This window comes from Dama dama, chromosome 10 (assembly GCF_033118175.1).
Source record: "Dama dama isolate Ldn47 chromosome 10, ASM3311817v1, whole genome shotgun sequence".
NCBI classification, from domain to species: Eukaryota; Metazoa; Chordata; class Mammalia; order Artiodactyla; family Cervidae; genus Dama; species Dama dama.
In genome coordinates, this window is record NC_083690.1 from 39,996,635 (window position 1) to 40,014,856 (window position 18,222).

Here is an 18,222-nt window from a genome sequence, read left to right on the forward strand (position 1 = left end):
ATTGTCTTCTGGCCTCTGCTGTTCTCGAGAAGTTGGCTTCAAATGGTCTTGGCAGGTGAGTTGTCCTGGGTCCAAATGTTTTTAAGATTTTCTCTTTAGCTCTGGTATTTTGCAGTTGTAGGGCAATGCAATTTGGTGCAGATTTATTTTTATTTTTTCTATTCGGGATTCCTGTTATCAGTCTGATTCAGTGTCTTACCTCAATTCTGGGATTTCTCAGCCATAATCTCCATGTATTTCCTCCCTCTCATTGCCCTGACCACCCCCTCATCCTTTCTGAATCTTACTGAATGTGTATTGGACCGTCTCAGTCTAGTCTTTATGTCTTTTCACTTCTCTATCATACTGTCAGTGTCAATGTCTCTGTGTGGTATTTTGAGATTCTCACTCATTTTCAGCTTCTGGTTTGGCAATTCTCTCTTTCTCAGCGTCTAACCTACTTATTACCTCAATCATAGTGTTTTACTCAATGATTGTGTTTTATTTTTTTTTTTCTCTAAGAAAAACTGTTTTAAATGGTATTTTAATCTCTACTTGGAGTTTTAATGCTCTTTCAGTAATGAAAGACTTTAATATTTATTTCTAGCTTTAGAATCAATGTTATATAACTAAGTCAATGTTACATATGATTTGTATGTAACAATGTGTAAGGTTAAGGTATACCACATAAGACATGAAGAAGACAGAACTTGCCCCGGGCTCAGGAAGCCTCTGAGGAAACAGCTAAGGCCTGATGCAGCTAGCTGCCTGTCTCAGACTGCCCGCCTTCATCTCAGCCGTCTTGGGTGGGGGTCAGGAAGGTTTCTGAGCGTGACTTCTAACAGCCCACGTGGCCCAGGGTGAGCAATCCCCTGATACATCAAGTGCTGGACAGCGTGGGGGTTGGGGTGAGCTGAAAGCAGAGATGTTGTTTTTTTCAGGGGAAAGCCTCACTGTTTCAGACCTGTGGAAAGAGCTGGTATGTGTGTCTTTAAAGAGTGTCGGCAACACTCTTTTTTGTGTTTTTACGAGCGCAAACCAGGCCAGCAAGGGTCCTGCAAACCACTGTTGACCAGTCTGTCCATGGAACCTAGGAGATAAGCATTGTGCCGAGGGACCTCTGGAAGCTCTCCTCCCTTCCTGGCAGTAAGCAAAGGGCTGTGAGCGGTCTCCCAGCAGGTGTCAAGAGGCAGAGGCGCCCACCCTTTGCTCATCTCTCCCCTCTGGTAGCTGCATGCAGACGGCAGTTAGTCTACAGGACGGCAGAGCCTGGGTCCTCAAATCACCCCATGGACCCACTAACAGGCACACCCATCTTAGTCTTTAAAGAGTAAGAAACTCGTTGTGCGAAAGCAACGGAATTTTTGAGAGTCTGTTTTCTGGGGCAGAGGAAACTGTCTTGACACACCACACGCACAACTTTGTCGGGAGGAACTCCTGAACACCGTGCGTCATAAAGATCCCGTCAGAGTCTCCGTATACTCCTCCTTCCGATCACTGCTGGTGAAAATCATCCCTAATTAAAGACAACAACACAAGTCCAGCCCCTGGGAGAATCCATCATCAAATGCAAAGCAGGGTCATGGGCTCTGAGGCAGGTTGACCTAATTACTCAGGAGAGTGTCTACAAAGACACGGTGGTGATTGCTGGGGGGTAAGGATGAGCCAGTGATATGCCACCGAGCCTGAGCCCGCTCAGCTCCTCCTCCGGGAGACACAGGGGGGCCTGGAGCCCGACTCACCCGACTCCCGGGTCCTCCTCCAGGGAGACACAGGAGGGCCCGGAGCCCCGACTCACCCGGCTCCCGGGTCTGCCCCCAAGCCTGGGCCCACTCAGCTCCTCCTCCGGGAGACACAGGGGGCCCGGGGCCCCGACTCACCCGACTCCCGGGTCCGGCCCCGCACGGCCGCACTCCAGGGCCCGGCGCCGATGGCGTTGAAGGCCTGCATCTGCAGCTCATACTCCGTCCACTCCTCCAGCCCCTCGACCGTGAACTCCCGCTCCAGCCGGTCACTGATGACTTGGGCCAGCACCACAGAGGGTAGGTCCGGGCGCCAGTACTTAACCCTGTAGCCCACGGACTCTGGGTTCCCGTTGTACCGCGAGTCCGGCAGTGGCTGGAAGCGGACGGCAGTCTGTGGTGAGCCCCCGTCTCGGGACTGCCCCCCGGTGAGGGTCCCCAAGCACCAGCCTGTCTTATGGGGCTGAGTCCACAGAAAAGCTACTCTGGGGTGAATATTCTTGGACTTTGTCTTTTTTACTTTTCCCTGGAACTTTTTTTCTGTTAATTACAGGAAGCCTTGTCAGTAACTTTAGCTGGACTTAATTTCTTTTAATATATTGTGGCTTAATTTTGTGGGCGAATGTTCTGATTCAATATCAAGCTGGCTCTCTTACAAATACTTTGGACCTGCTCTGTGTCGACCAAGCTTAAGGACTTATAGATCCAGCCTGTGGGACGGTCAACTTTCTTCCCTAAAGAATATGCCTCGGTTCCAAGAAGCCAGTGGATAATGCTACTAATTAATAAGACAGCTGGGGATGGTCTGAGATCCAACAACCAACTGTAGAGTGCATTACTTCTTGGTTTAATGACGAGATGAGCTTTGACCTGGACAAAGGCAGGAGGAAGCGATGCCTAAGCTCCAGGCTCCCCGCCCGCCCCCGCGCCCGGACTCACCACCCAGCGGAGCCGCAGGCTGGTCTCGCTGGCAGTGCGGACGGTGATGCTGGTGGGGGCCACGTCCGGGGGCGCCTGTAGCGTCTGGATGACCCGCGAGGACTGACTGAAGGGCCCGGCGCCGACGACGTTCACCTGCCTCATTCGGAACCTGCAGGGAGCGGGGACGCAGGAAAATGGAAGGAACAAAACCACACGCCAATTTCACGTGGCAGATCACGGACCTCGGCAGCTCATTTTATGCTGAATGTTTTCCCCTAAGAATGAGTGAATCTTGATTCACCTGCTCTGAACTTAGGAAGGATGTTAAAATGAGTGTAGGTTCAATAGAACCTCTCATTAGGTTTTTTTTTTTTTTTTTTTTTTTTAAATCTTTACCTCGGTATTGTATTGAAACAGTGTTCTTCACAAAGATGTAATTTCCCCTTTTACTCCCTGAATTAGTCATTCTCAGTCTTTGTTCTATGAAGTGCATCCATCCTGGCAGAACAGTGATGTTATCACACCCAGCATCTGAGATGACTGGAAATCCTATCTCTTTCCTCAATCTTACGGGAAATCATGGCATCTCAAGCAGCTGCCCTCATTCTACCCTTTGTTTGGGCCAAGGATTTACTGCCTGGATAAGTTTCAGGGTCAAGAGTCAAAGGTTACATGTCACATTAGATGCTTGATTAGTGAAACCCATGCCTCTGGGACCGGGGGAGGGTGAGGCAGAGGGCGTTCCAAGGACGTCTGCTCTTCACACACGCAGCACCCTAATGCCCCAGAGGTGGAGTTCTATAAAAAAAAAATGACCTACATCTGCAACCACGTGGGTCTTGGCTACTGAGCCTGATAGACCAGCCATGCCTGCTGGCTGCCCAGCCAGCAAAGCTGGTGGAAGGGACGCTGCTGGCCTGGCAGCAGGGGCAGTCTCTCTGGGAACGACACTCAACAGCATCTCGTGTCCTGAAAAGCTGAGTTTACCGCTACGGCGGCTGGAAGCGTGTCAGTTGCACGCGTGCAACTGGCTTTGCCTCCTCGGACAGAGGGCCCCGGTGGGCGGCTCTCACCGGTAGTGAGTGTAGGGCGTGAGGTCCGGGATCTCCAGCGTCTGGGCGTCCGGCTCGTTCTCCTCCTCGCAGAGGGTGACCCACTCCTCCTCGTCCCCGATCGCTCCAACCTGCGGGACGGAGGGCCTGGGACCCAGTGGACCGAGCGGGGCCGAGGCCGTGGCCGCCCCCTCACGCGGGGGGCGTTCAGTCCCGTGAGCGCACACCCCTCCCCCCTCCCCCCGACCTGCGCCTCCGAGCCGGGGCCCCTCTGTCCCCACCACTGGGCCTGGGGGTTTCAGTCAGCAGCTCTCGGTCAGGGCCTGGGCACACCCCGGCCCCAGGGACTCAGACTGAGGACTCGGGACGGGACCTGCCTTCGGGTCCTTTGTCCCTGCGGACAGGGGACCACCCGGCAGAGACCACCTGCCCGGCCTCACGGAGTGTCCAGAGCCGTTTCCCCCGCTGCGCCTCCCGCTTCCACTCCGACGCCTTCTGCCCGGACGCATGCCGAAGACACCACCGCTGGCCGGGCGTCTGGATGGCCCTGTGCAGGGGACCCCGCTGCTGCCCTGGGAACTGGCTGGGGTGGCAAAGCCCGCCTCGGGGCACAGCTGACCCAACAATGCCTTCTGTCCCAAACCCCGCCTGTCCCCTCATCTCCTGCCGATTTTATTCCCTGTCCGTGAACTCCCGTCCAGCCATCTGCCCAGGAGGTATATTCAGCCCTTCCAGGACCACGGGGCCTGACCCTGAGCCACACTTCTCCTGACCCCCGTCCTCACCCGAGCGGCTTCTAGTTCTGCCCGAGCCAGTCTGACCGCCTCACTGCCTGCCCTGTGGACCAATGGTCCTGGCCCCGCGAGAGAGCAACGGTGCGGGCGGGGGCACTGGTCACCGCCTGCCGGGAAGCCCCCGAGTTCTCCGCAGGTCCCTGCGCCCCGTCCAGGCAGGTGTGGGGCCTGTGCAGGCTCAGGGCTCGGGGGGCCTGGGGACACCTGCAGACGGAGGGCTGGGGGCACGGAGAGCCTCAGGCCGAGCAGGCAGTGCCGAGGTGGGCCGGCCAGGGCCCCGAGCAGGCGACACCCCCCAGACGGCTTCAGGGACAGCACAGGAAAGGCGCTCGCCACATCTGCAGAGAAACCAAGCTGGCAGGCGGTCATGGGAGGATGGCGTGAGGATTTAAACGACCTTGGAGGACTGGAGACATGGAGGACCAGAAGTGAACAGCAAACACGGGGCCGGCGGCGTGAGTCCCGGAGAAACCAAACACAAAACTCTAAATCCTCTCCATTCACAGCCTGAAAACGGCTTGGCAGGTCCGCTAACAGTTAAGCCCAGAACCACCAAGTGACCCAGCAACCTCACATCTGGGTCCACCCCCCGAAGAAGTGCAAGCTGGCTCTCCAACCCTTGTGCGCGCACGTTCACAGACGCTCTGCTCACAGCAGCCCAGGGAGGAAGCACGCAAATGCCCATCGATGGTCGACGGGGAAACAGCGGTGCAGCCCCAGGACGGACGCTGCCCGGCCGCGGGAGGGGCGGAGCGCTGACCCCTGCCGCACCGTGGGCGGGCCTTACAGGCGTGATGCCGAGAGGAACTGGACCCGGAGGCCACACGCTGCGTGATCCCATCTCATAAAATACCCAGGACAGGTGGACCCGCAGGAACAGAAAGCAGACAGCGGGGCGCAAGGGCAGGGGAGGCGGGCGCAGGGTCGCCTCGGGAGTCTGGACACGTTTCAGCCCTAGATGGGGGTGGAGGCACCAACCCGTGAACCGTATACTTTGACGTGGTCAACTTTATGTTCGCCATGAATTTTACCTCAAGGAGAAAACATAGAAGTACAAAAAGGCGGTGACCAGCCAAGAACACGGTGGGAAAAGATCAGGATGTCAGAGCGGGTACTGGGCTCGGGGGGCAGCAAAGCAGTGAACGGCTGGAGGGGCAGGGATGTCGGGAGGAGGGCGGCCGGGGTCCAGGGCCCGGCGCTCGGGGGCCCAGGCCTCCCCAGACTCAGTATGTGACCCCCAGGAGGTGCTGCACGTTGGCTGTGGGCCTTTTGTTCTGAGGAGTGTAACCGACAACTGTAAGGCTGGCGTATCCAAGTCACATTTCCCCTCCTGTCTACCGCTCTTTTTTAAAAGACCTGGATTTGAATGGAGGCCACATCATCGGGGCTCAGGTGCTTTCCAGCTCCGTGGACCCACCCGCCATTCTCCCCGCGGGCCCGTCTGTCATGACTTAACAGCATCACACCGTCTCAACACCTGAACCTCCCGAAAACACGTCCGCCCTCTGCTCTTCTGCACGAAGCTGGCAACATCCTTGGAATCTGGACCGAATCTGGGCCTTTGGGACGCCTCTGTGAACAGGACCCCCCCCCGCCCCTGAAACAGGCCACAGAAGCTGATGCCCTAGTTCTGTGCCCTCCAGCACCTTCCATGAGCCTGACGCAGGGCTGGTCACACCCAGGCGCGCTCAGACACAGCGCGCTCAGACACGGCGCATAGCAAAGCTTCCCGGTGCTCGCGGGCGAGGGAGCAGCGGGTGGTGCGCGGGCTCAGGGGAGAGCACCCGAGGGGCCGTCTGGAGCCGGGACAGGCAGGGGGCCACGAGGAGACTGCCGCGTCGGGCGTGACGCTGGTCAGAAGGGCGACGCACGGTGACCTCTGGGCCTGCGGTTTCTGCAGCTTTGCACCTCACTTGACAGCGTCTGCTGGACCCTGACGAGTGAGTCAGACATCATCAGCAGTCTTCAGACAGAGGGGCCTTGGGCGGGCTCACTCACAGGGCCCCGGCCTGCCTCCCGCTGGGGGAAAGCGGCGTTCCGGGCCACGGGTGTGGGCATGGCCGGCCCCCCTGCAGAGCCTCGAAGCTGCAGCAGAAACCACCTGCCACACAGTCTGAGTCCTCACTGTCCGCCCACCCTGTCCCGGGCCCCGCGGCGCTGCGCCGCACCCCAACGCCTCCTTCCCGAGGCATCTTCCCCGCCTGTTGTCACTTGGGGTCTGACTCACCACTGAAGCCCCTGCACCCCCACTGGGGTCCAGCCCAAACTCGGGGCCCGACCGGTCGGTTTATTAACATACGGATGAATGTGTTAATACAAACAAGCGTGCACAATTTCAAAATCAGTGTTGAGATGGGCTGCCTAGTGCTGAGCTCCAAAACAAATGATCACTGAGAACGTAACTGTGGCTCCAGACCTCGGGGGTGGGGGGTTGGGTTTCTGTAACAAGTGGTTTACACTTGGGTTAAAGAGATGGGGAGCCTCTTCACGAGGAGCAGAAGGCCTGTGTCACCTGCTGGGCTCCTCCGGCTCTCCGCTTAGATTTCAAGACCGTCAGGAAGGAGTGTTCTAGAAACAACCATCCGCTCACTAATGATGCGCTGGGCAGGGAGTACGGAGGAATTCTTTAAAGATAAAACAATCAGAGCTTGGCGGGGAGGCTGGGGTTTTGACAATTTTTTTTTGCTTCTTTTTTCTTTTAAAGCTAACAAACAGCACTTTGCAATACTTAGGACGAGAGCAGAGATGCCACACATCTCTAACGCCGCTCGGCGGGGGCGGTCATGAGCATCCACGGGGAGCCCTGCATCCTGGGCTGAGGCCCCAGGAGTCACCGCCCTGCCCGCCTCCTCTGGGGAGGGCTCTGGGCTGCTGCCCCCACCATCCCCCGGCACTTGGCACCCGAGACCTGGGAGGCGGGGCTCCTTCAGACCCGCCTGCCCTTTGAATGCCTGGGGTCCCAGAACCTCCACCCCTGCCGAGTGGGTTTTTCATCAGGGCTGCCGAGTTGCCTGCCCCTGGCGGCCCCTTCCTCTGAGAAGTCAGGTGGAAACCAGCCGGCCGGGCAGGACCTCCGGCGCCCCCACCGCCCACGGCCGTGATGAGCTCAGCATCCCAGGGGCCAGGGATCGATGGCCACTCAGATGAGAGGCATTAACCTCGTCTGCAAGGGGACGGTGAGCAGAGAGGGGGCACTTGGGGCTGAGCTGTGGGCAGGGAGGGGAGTGGAGGGGGCGGCCCTGCTCTTATGCAGAGCGGAGGAGACAGAAAGCTCCAGAAACCGCGCCATGGAAGCCTGCTGAGCCGAACCCCAGAGTCAGCAGGAAAACCCTCCTGCCCAGCAGCCTGCAGTCCTGAATGCCCTCTGGTCTGAGCGGCGTCCCCACACCCAGCCGCCCAGGGAGGCAGCTGGGGGCGCGGAGGAGGGGGCCCAGATGGGCCGGGCGGCTGGCACCGCTGGCAGATTGCAGCACAACCAGGGCGGGACTCAGACCTGGACGGGGCTCAAGGCCAGTTCCCGAGAGTCCGAGTCCGGGCAGCCTGCGCCCCTCATGAGCTCCCCTGCCCACCCTGCACTGCCTGACGCCAGCTTGTGCGGAGGTTCCTGCTGGGAAACAGCCCTAGGGCCGGCTCCCTCCTTCCTCCTATCGTGACAGTTGGTGACTCATTCACCTTTTAACTATCTCATATTCTTTCTGTCTTCAGAGGCAGGAGGATCACGACGTGACCGTTCCAGAGGCTGAGGCTTTGTCCCCCGGCCTCTGCACCAGTGAACAGCCCTGACGTCCGCAGATCCAAGCCCGGCTCACCGCCCTGGCCCCACGACGGCCCAGGGCCGCCTCCGCTGCCCAGCCTTCCGTGTCTTACCTCCCCCGCGTGCTGGGGTTTCTACCACTTTATTCACATTCCCCCTGAAATATCCTGCTAGGAACCAGTTTTTCCATAAAGCCCCCCTGCCCTAACCCCAAGAAGAGGCTTCTCCTGGGAGCCACTGTGGACCAGGACTGTTCCCTGCATGGGGGGCCCTGGGGGCCTGCTTTCCTTGAGTCTGTAGACCCACTGTGTGTGGCCCGAGCCTCCCACCCAAGAGCTGGGGCTCGGGGGAGGCATGGGACTGGCCTCAGCCCTTCCCTCTGTCTCCCCGGGGCCGCCGAGGGAGCCGGGCACCCAGCTCCCACGCATCCCTCACGTGAAGCTGGCCTCCCAGCGTCCCTCACGAGTGTCTGTCCCTTCTCTCCCTCAGACACGCCCTCTCTCAAGGGCAAACAGGACTGCCCACATCTCCACGCACCCTGTGCAGGTGTCCTACCACTTGCTAAGATCCCGAGAGGCCGGCGAGGGTTGGGCGCCAGCACTGATGAAGTGCGGTGTGTGGGGAGGGGGCTGGGAGAGGGGTGGGAACCCGAGAAGCAGCGCCTCCTGCTCACGTGATGTGGGCACCAGCCCCGAAGGCCCACTGGGAGATGCTGACGGGGGACGCCGCTGGGACACCCTGGCTCGAGCTCAGAGACCAGGAGATACAGGTTCTCAGGAACACATTCCCCTCAGCAAGGCCTTGCAGGCCTCACACTGGCTCCCGCCTCCCCTCCGGGGCCAGCGCCCAGCCCATTGCTGCCTGATGACACCCGACGCAAAGCTGCTCCGCCTTCCCCGCGTGCCCAGCCACAGCTCTCGCTTCTGTACTGAAGACCCTGACATCGGGCCTTGGTGACCCCGCAGGGCCTGCCCCTCCCCGGCAGCTGGGCCCGAGAGACAGTGAACAGCTCACTCGTGAGCACGCCTCCCTGTGCAAACCGGCCGCCCACGCCTCCTCCACCGGCTCCACCCTCTGGGCCACCGTCCACCTGCCCCCGCCACCCTGGGCAGGTTCCAAGAAACTGGGGGGGGCCCTGAGCCCTGGAGCCTGCGGGGATGACCCAGACCAGCCAGTCCTCAGCTGCCCACCCCGCCTTCTCCACTCCTTCCCCAGAAACCTCAGTCCTCAGCTGCCCACCCCACCTTCTCCACTCCTTCCGCAGAAACCTCAGTGAGGTCTCTGGTCCGCACTGACCCTCCCTCCCTCTGCCTCCAGCTGCCCTGGTGTCTCCCCGTGCTGCGGCCCTGCCTGGCATCCCGTGCCCCCTCCTCTTGGGAACTGTGAGTAATAAATGATCTTTCCAGGCAGTCATGTCTTGACCCCCTGGCTTCACTATACCCAAATAACAATAAAATTTACATTTTAAAACAACCGGGCCATGTGCCTTTCACTCTGCTTGGAGGTCCCTGTTCCCCATCAAACTACAAAAAGTTCACCTCCCACGTGGAGCCCTCCTTGATTATCCCACTCTGTTACCCATTTTCTTTCTAAGGCTGTCTTGGCAACGCTTTTTTTTTTCTCTCATAACTATTCTCACAAGCCTCATTTTATTGATTATTACATCTCGATCACTCCTCCTACCCGCGCCCCCAGCTGTGGATTTCTGGAGGTGGGGACTGAAAGCTTTCCGTCTTTGTAATCTGGTATGTGGCATGAGTCCGGAAACCAATATGACAGTAGGGAATCAATAAGTGTTTGCTGGATGAATGGACGACTGGAAGAAGCAAATATAAAACATAATGACGGGAAAAAGGAAACGTATAGGCAAATCTAAAATCCCAACAAGAGAATCAGGATGAAAGAATCTGAGCGATCCTCAAAAAGAACAGGAAGACATAACTCCCATAAAATTTAATTCAGTTTGACAGGTGTGATTCATATGGACACTGACCTCTATTTCTTGAAAGTGACATTTGTCGTAAAGTGCTTCCCTCGGTTGTACTTGAGTTGTCCCTTAGGCTGCCATATTTCCTTCTCCTGTGGTATGTTAAAAAGTCCCATAATAGGAGGAACTAAAAGGACCTGATAGACTTAACGAACAAAAAAGCCACTTCAAACCATTCATCTTATACAGACTTCCTATGAAAGTCGAGAAATAAGAGAGGAAAGTCATCACAAGGGCGTTAATACGGACAGTCAAGCAAACAATAAACGCTGTGAACTATCCGAGTGTGAATATCATTGTCACCCATCCCCGCAGCACGTACGCACTCAGGCAGAGGCGTCACACGGGACCCGAGCTGTTCCCACCTCGGCAAACCTACCTGATGACTGAGCCACTCCTGACGGAGCCGTCAGAGGTGACAGCCCTCGTATGCACACGTGACAGACTGCTCAGAAATAATGTTGCTCTTTTCCTTCCTATTGTGAAAAAGAAATTCCACCACAGTGAAGGCTGATGACAACTGAAATGCTGACAGACCCTTGTTGAAAGGGCCGCAGACAGCCCTGATACCACCCGTGACGAGCGAGTGAAGGAGGAGATAAAATCAGTGATTAGAAATCCCCAACTCCAGAGCTCGAGGTGATGAGACAAAGAACATCCGACCTGTGACCCTGCCAGAGACAGAACACGCCGTGGGAGGTGAGAGGCAGCCGGGTGGACGGACACACAGGCAAAGGGTAGACCGTCTCCCGGGGGCGGGCGCCCGGGACGGCCGGGTGTGGCCTGTCCTGGCTCCTTGTGAATGAACTCCCCCACCAGCTCCTGGGTGCTCTGGGCACTCAGCTGACTCAAGCCGGGCTCCTCCGGCCAGCACCCCTCCTCCCCCGCCGGGGGGTGTTTCTCTGACCAGTTCTCTGAACCAGTCTCTCGGTTCTCTGACCAGAGGCCACGGAAGTCCAGCACCTCCTGAGCTGAGCATCAGCAGGACGCTGCCCTCGGGTGGGCAGGTGGGCCCCGCCTGGCCTAGTGGCCGGCTTGATGGCAGTACTTTCCAGGCCGAGCCCTGCACTCTGCACAGGCCCATCCCAGGAGCACTCCCAGGGCCAGGACAGTCCTTCCTCGGAGCCATGCCGCCTCAAGTCGCTCTCTTTGAGTCCAAACACTCGCCTTGACTTGCACGGTTTTCTCATCTGCTTGTGTCTATTAAGTGCTCAGTACACATGAGCCAGCATGGAGGCTCTCAACGCGGGATCCTTCTCCCAGCGTTACCCTGAGGGAGCCAAGCCCCTGAGGCCACAGGACTCATCCGGCTTTCTCTGGGGGAGCGTGTCGGCCAGCAGGAGAGGAAACAAAGGCTGGGCTTCCACTCTCCAGCCTGGATCCCGTCCTCAGGGGGGTGGGGAGGGAGACAGAGCCCCCGCCCCCTACCAGCTTCTCTGCGGAAGGAAGGTGCGCCTCCACCTACCAGCCCTACACCCTGCCGCCTGCCTCGGGCCTCTGCGGGCGCCCTGCCCGGGGCCCCCGGGCACCGGCCCTCCACCCCCCTGCTCTTTAGTTACCGGGACCAGCACTCAGAGGCCGTGCTGGGTTTTACGAGCACATAATACTCCCTGAAACCGTTCCCGTTGAGAAAATGGCCACTATTATGCACAAATACACACTAAGTGGGCTTTTTTTTTTTCTTTTCTCTTTCGGATGGAAGCAGTTTTTATCTGCACCCAGGTGCTACCACCAGCATCTTCATGGCAGAAAACCACGCTCAGAGCAGGCTCGGGAGCAGCCGGGGTGACTCAGGCTATTAGGGCTCAGCCCACGGCGGTGATGGGCGGGGGTGCAGGGGCTCCGGGCGGGTGGGCAGCGGGCGCGGGAGCAGGGAAGACCGTGGCGTCTGCAGTCTCTCCTCTCGTGGTGAGCCGTGAAAACGTGGGAAGGGAGGCTGTGCTCACTCTCCAGTCAAAGGTTACTAATTAAGCGAAGCATTACAGAGCCAGAGATACCTGGGAAAGCCGCTATTTACTATTTTATTAACCCACATCTGGGCATCAGCTTATTTCAGGGCCTTTCAAGGGGGCTCCTCCAAGGATGAGGGTCTTTGATTCCACAGTTCACCGGCGACAACCCCAGGACACAACCTTCTCGGCACACTTAAAAAGCAGTCAGAATTCAAAAGACACTTCTGCAAAGACATGGGTCAGAAGAAGAACAGCAGAGGTGGTCCCGTCACGAAGCGTTTTGGCAGAGCCGGGTCCTTGCTCCCAGAGGCCACCCAGCTGCCCTCTGCCCTCCCTGGCCAGCGGCCGTGGTCCCTGGGGCTGGGCCAGGATGCCACCCCCTCTGTGGACCTCCGCAGCCACCTGAGTGGACTCAGGCCTCCTTCCTCAGCCTCTGCCAGCACCCCGAGCAAACCTCTATAAATCATCCCCCTGCTTTCCACGTGATGAATCGCTAAGTGGCCGAGAGCTCACTGGCCCATGTGCCCCTGAGCCTCATTGCTGCGGGGATCCCAGCCCGTGGCCAGGCATGGGGCAGGAGGTGGTGACCGCTTCTCGGATGAGCGGCCGGGTGAGCGCAGAGAGCAGCTGCTTGGGCTTGACCCGCATCCATGTGAAGGGAATGAGGTGTGGAATGTTTCAGAAGGCTTCACATACACCACTCGTGGTCTCCAGGGCCCCAGGGTGCTGAGTTTAGGAAAGGTGGAGCCTGCCTGGGCCAGGGAATGTGCCCGGACATTCTCAGAGGGATAGCGGGGGTGTGCCGAGGCTTCCTGGGGGGGTAACGTGACATGGACATGGCCTCCCCCTGCCCTGAGGGGCTGACGGGCTTCTCAAAGGAGATTCCGCTCATAAAGTCTCTTGTGTCCGCAGAACACGGAGCCAGGCACGTCCAGGATATGCAAACACGCCCACAAGTCCTGACGCTCCAGCAGCCGCGAGACAGCTGCTGTCAATCCTGCTTTGCGGCGAATGCACCTGGGCAGACGACTCACCTGCAGCCACGCAGCCGGGAGGGCAGAGCGGGGGCTCCAGGCCCAGCCGCCTGGTCCCCAAGCCTGTGCTGACAGCCTTCGCATCACCACATGTCCTCCGGGGCCTTGTCCGTGGCCCCTCCCGGGGGTGAGTTGGAGGATGATGCGTGGAAGGTGATGACGGCCACGAAGGCAGTACTGTTACAAGGAGAGGAGTGATGGGGTCTCGCGAAAGGTCTCAGAGGCTGCAGGTCTGTTCAGTCCCCAGATGCGGCCATGTGTGTATGAGCAGATGAGCCGGGTGGGTCAGAGTTTGTTCTGCCTTCAGTCTGAGATAACTGAACACTGGCCTAGCAACAAAGGGCCTTCCAAGACCTTTAAAGAGATGCTTATTCATTCATTATTATTATTTTTTTTTTCCCCCACTGTGCTGGGTCTTCGCTGCTGCACGCAGGCTTTCTCTAGTTGTGGTGAGTGGGGCTATTCTCCAGATGTGGTGCGTGAACTTCGCGCCATGGCGGCTTCTCTCGTTGTAGGGCGTGAACTCCAGAGCGTGGGCTCAGTAGTTGTGGCCCACAGGCTTGGCTGCTTCACAGCATGTGGGATCTTCCCAGATCAGGGCTCAAACCCGCGTCTCCTGCATTGGCAGGTGGATTCCTTACCACTGAGCCACCGGAAGCCCCCTTCATTGAGTTTTGAATGGACACCCTGCTGTAACAAGCCTTTGAGGCTACTTAGGAGCAGCTCACAAATAAAAGCAGGATTCGTTTGCGCCAAAGTGGACATCCATGCTAGTTTTCGCCACATCGTCGTGGGATTTCCTTGGGATAACTTAGCATACGAATGAAAACCAGTTCCGACTAATTCAATCAAGAGAACGGATGAGCACAACATAACCCACATGGCGGTCTGCTGATGGACTCAGCGCGGAGGACGGAGGAGAGTGGTGTCTCGTTCACGAGGCAGGAGGGGTCATTGCAGAGGGCGAGGGTGTGTCAGCTCTGGGACGGGGGGTGGCTCAGGGCCCCCCAGGCGCCGAGTGATGAAATGTCAACACTTATCCTCTAGTCTCCTCTTGGCCAGGAAAAGACTGTAATCCTTACCCCTGTGGTTTGGATCCAAGTTTCTTTTTATAGATGAACATTTACTCTCTAGGAACATTGAAACACAAATGGTTCGGATAACGAGTTTCAGGGGAAAACATTTCCTTTCTGGTTTTGAAGTTCCAACCGTCTGCACCGCTCCCAGAATTTTTAGACTTGCTGAGTTAATATTAAAATATTTTAGACAAACTATTTTGAAGGGACTTCCAGTTCTGAAGATTCAGCAGACCAGAGAACCTCCCACCCGAGGGCCAGAGCAGAGCTGGACAGAGTGTAAGAGACGCATGAGCGATGCACAGCTGAGCGTGTGGGGGAAAAGGTACGTGCCTGGAGGCCAGCAGAGCGGGACGTGAAGCTGCAGCCAAACTGGCTGTGAAAGCTAAGCAAGCACCAACTGTAAGAAAAGATGCTAATAGACATCACAGCCTTTGGGGATACAGGAAAAAAAAAGGTGGGACTGAAATGCTGGACACAAGCATGACTCAGTTGGAATTAAAGAATTCTAGAATCTTGTATCACTGGGAGGAAGAGAGAGAGAATGGCTAACTTCAGATTTTGATAACTTAAGTTTGCAAGCTAAAATTTTTAGGGCAGCCTTCCCTCTTCCTTGCAGAAGCACCGTGCAAAGGAGCCCAGTCAGGACCTGTGCAGAGAAGGTGGTCATCTCAGAGGATCGGCCACACACGGGGGATTCGGCAAGTAAGTAAATAGAATGAGCGCACTGGGAGAAAAGTCAGGCTGGTGTCAGTGTGGACGTGGAGGCCTGAGCACAGGGATGGTGCAGAATGAACTCGACGCATCCCTGGTGGGTACAGAGTGTGCCTGCAATGTGGGAGACCTGGGCTTCATCCCTGGGTCGGGAAGCGCCCCTGGAGAAGGGAACGGCTGCCCACTCCAGTATTCTTGCCTGGAGAATCCCATGGACAGAGGAGCCTGGTGGGCTACAGTCCATGGGGTCACACAGAGTTGAACATGACTGAGCAACAAACACTCACACACACTCACACACACACACTCACACATATGCACACACTCACTCACACACACACATGCACACTCACACACACACACTCACACACACTCTCTCACATGCACACACACTCACAGACACAAGCATGCACACACTTATACACTCACATGCACACACATGCACGCACACACAGTCTCACACACACACATGCACACACATGTGCAACTCACACACACGCACACAAACACAATCACACATTCACACACACGCACACACATGCACGCACACACATACATACACACACCCACACACACACACACACCTGCACAGTCACACACATACACACACACACCCACATGCACACACACATACACACATGCACAGACACACACAGGTGTGCACACACACACGCTCACACACACATGCACACAGATACGCACACACACACGCACGTACACACACACGCGCGCACACACACACACTCACATGCGCACACACGCACACTTATATGCACACACACTCACACGCTCACACGCTCACTCACACACAGACACGCGGACACACTCTCTCACACACACGAGCACACATGTGCACACACACATGCACACACACACTCACACACACGTGCACACACTCACAGACACATGCACACACATGCACACACTCACACACACATGCACACACACACGCACACACTCACACACACACGCACACACACTCACACAGTGAATTGCATTTGGAGGGGCTGCTGTGAGCCAGTGCTTCTCAGCCTATGTAGACAGATGCACAGACCTGGGAGCAGCCCTGGGAGCAGGGTCACCCCAGGAGCCGTGAGCACCTCCAGGGCCCAGCTCTTGGTTTCTAAATACCACCCTGCACAGACAGGATCCAAAGTTCCTCAGAGAAATGGCTGAGAAAGAAGAGGAAGCAGTGAGATGAGCTAGAACATCTCGTGCCAGAAAGTAAGGAGGGTCTTGGAATAACTGGAAGTTGTGGGAGGAACACAGAAGCCAGCTGCAGGGAGGGCCTCCCGCACTGACATAAATAATAATCGAAACTGACTATAATCTGTCATGTAAAATAGGAACCTATGAGTCCACACTGAGGTAAATGAACAAGTGAGACGACAAAGCTTTAAAAAAAAAAAGCAAAACAATAAAAGTCTAATCAATAAATGTAGAAGAGATGATTGAATTAGAAAGGTCACAATTGGGCGCTTCATTACACTAATTAATTCTGGCAAGACCTAATCAGGGAATGATTCTCTAGGAGGTGAGTGGAAAGGAGAATGAGATTTTCACACAATCTGGAAGCATCTCCCACAGAATACTCACTCATTGTGAAGGGGAGGGACCTGGTGCACTTCACCGTAATTGAGTGAGCAAAACCAGCTCCACCAAAGACGGGGCCTTCCCACACCACAGCAAACACGACAGCATGCAGTGCAGAGAACGCAGCATCACTTGGTGACATTCTCCCATCCAAGTACTAACCAGGCCCGACCCTGCTTAGCTTCCGAGATCAGACGAGATCGGGCGCGTTCAGGGTGGTATGGCCGTAGACACTTTGGTGACATTCTGACCAGAGGTGCATAATCTGGGTCTAATCATGAAGAAATACATGAATCCAAATTGAGGAATGTTCTAGGAAATGAATGGCCTGTGACCTTTGACATAGTCAAGGTCATGAAAGTCAAGGAACAACTGAGGAACCAGAACAGGTGGCGGGATGGACAGATGGGACGGCCAGGTGTGATATGCAGTCCTGGGCTGGAGTTTTTGCTACCGAGGACATTTAGGGACAATTGACAAAACTTGGATGGAGTATTTGGGTGGGTGGAGAGTTGTTTGTTTGCAGTAGCAACTTTCATGTAGTTCTGAAATACTTTCAAGGTGAAAGGTAAACATGAACTTCAGGGTGATCCCAAACTTTTAAGAAGCGGCTACAGGCTGACGGTGAGCTGGCGGTGAGCGCTCTGACCTGTGGACCTGCCCTGCCAGGGCCTCTCTGAGACACTGGGTGCAGCCCAGGGAAGGGAGGGGCAGGGAGCCCGCCCAGATCGTCCTCCCCAGGGAACCGGAGCCTCGGAACCTCCAGGCAGAGACCCGAGAAGAGGCTGGACCACTGACACAGCCCCTCCTGGCCCCGCGCCGGGGCCCCCAAGACAGGACCAGAGCAGCAGACATGGTAGCTTTTAACCTGCTGTGTCACCCGGGGGACCCATGTCATCTTCTTTATGTACAAAGAGGAAGGTGCCTGGACCTCAGACCTGGAGATGCCGATTTGACGAGGTGGGGGTGGGGAGGGTCTGGGTGCTAAAATCTGCCCACCCGCTAACGCACAGCTGGGATGGAGAACCCCAGGAACCTTGGGAAGGTGATTTCCAGGTTCCTGTCTGTGCTGGCGAGGTCGGGGTGTCAGCACCCCTGCCTCTCACCTCCCCTTTCAGAGCAATCACAACATTATTTATGAAAACTGGTGAGAAAGTAAACTCAATTTTCAGAGCCAAACCAACTGCCAGAAAAGGCCAAGTTCACTCATGAACATGGATACGAAAATCTTAAACCCAAATTGAATCACACACTATAAACATCAAATTGTGTTTATCGCAGAAACACTGGGACTAGCGAACATTAGAACATCAACCTAAATCATCTTACCAGCAGACAAAAGATGAAAAAACATGGACCACTTGATACATGCAAGACATAGTTTGACAAAATTACACTTCTTTATGATTTTTTTAATCCCAAAATTCCCCAAAGCAACTCCTAGCAAAGCAGGGTTAGAAAAGAACTATCTTAACCCAATACAAGCTAGCTATAAAAACAAAATACCAAAAGTTCCCCACAAAACCAACCATAAATGTTGTAAATGTCAGACTTGATAATAAAACCTTAACCGAATTTCTTTAAAGTTAGAAATAAAACAAAGGTTGTTCTGTCACTGCTCCGA

At 56.0% G+C, this 18,222-nt stretch overlaps 1 protein-coding gene across 3 annotated transcripts in view; it reads right to left on the reverse strand.

The window, feature by feature from the left end:
- Window positions 1-18,222, reverse strand: part of SDK1 (sidekick cell adhesion molecule 1) — a 622,975-nt gene that overhangs the window by 83,286 nt on the left and 521,467 nt on the right. For all 3 annotated transcript variants that reach the window (XM_061153768.1, XM_061153766.1, XM_061153767.1), the window contains exons 23-25: window positions 3,716-3,825; window positions 2,661-2,811; window positions 1,860-2,097 (exon numbers count right to left, since the gene is read on the reverse strand). In XM_061153768.1, the coding sequence (XP_061009751.1) occupies window positions 1,860-2,097; window positions 2,661-2,811; window positions 3,716-3,825 (499 nt within the window). The remainder of the gene's footprint in view (window positions 1-1,859; window positions 2,098-2,660; window positions 2,812-3,715; window positions 3,826-18,222) is intronic.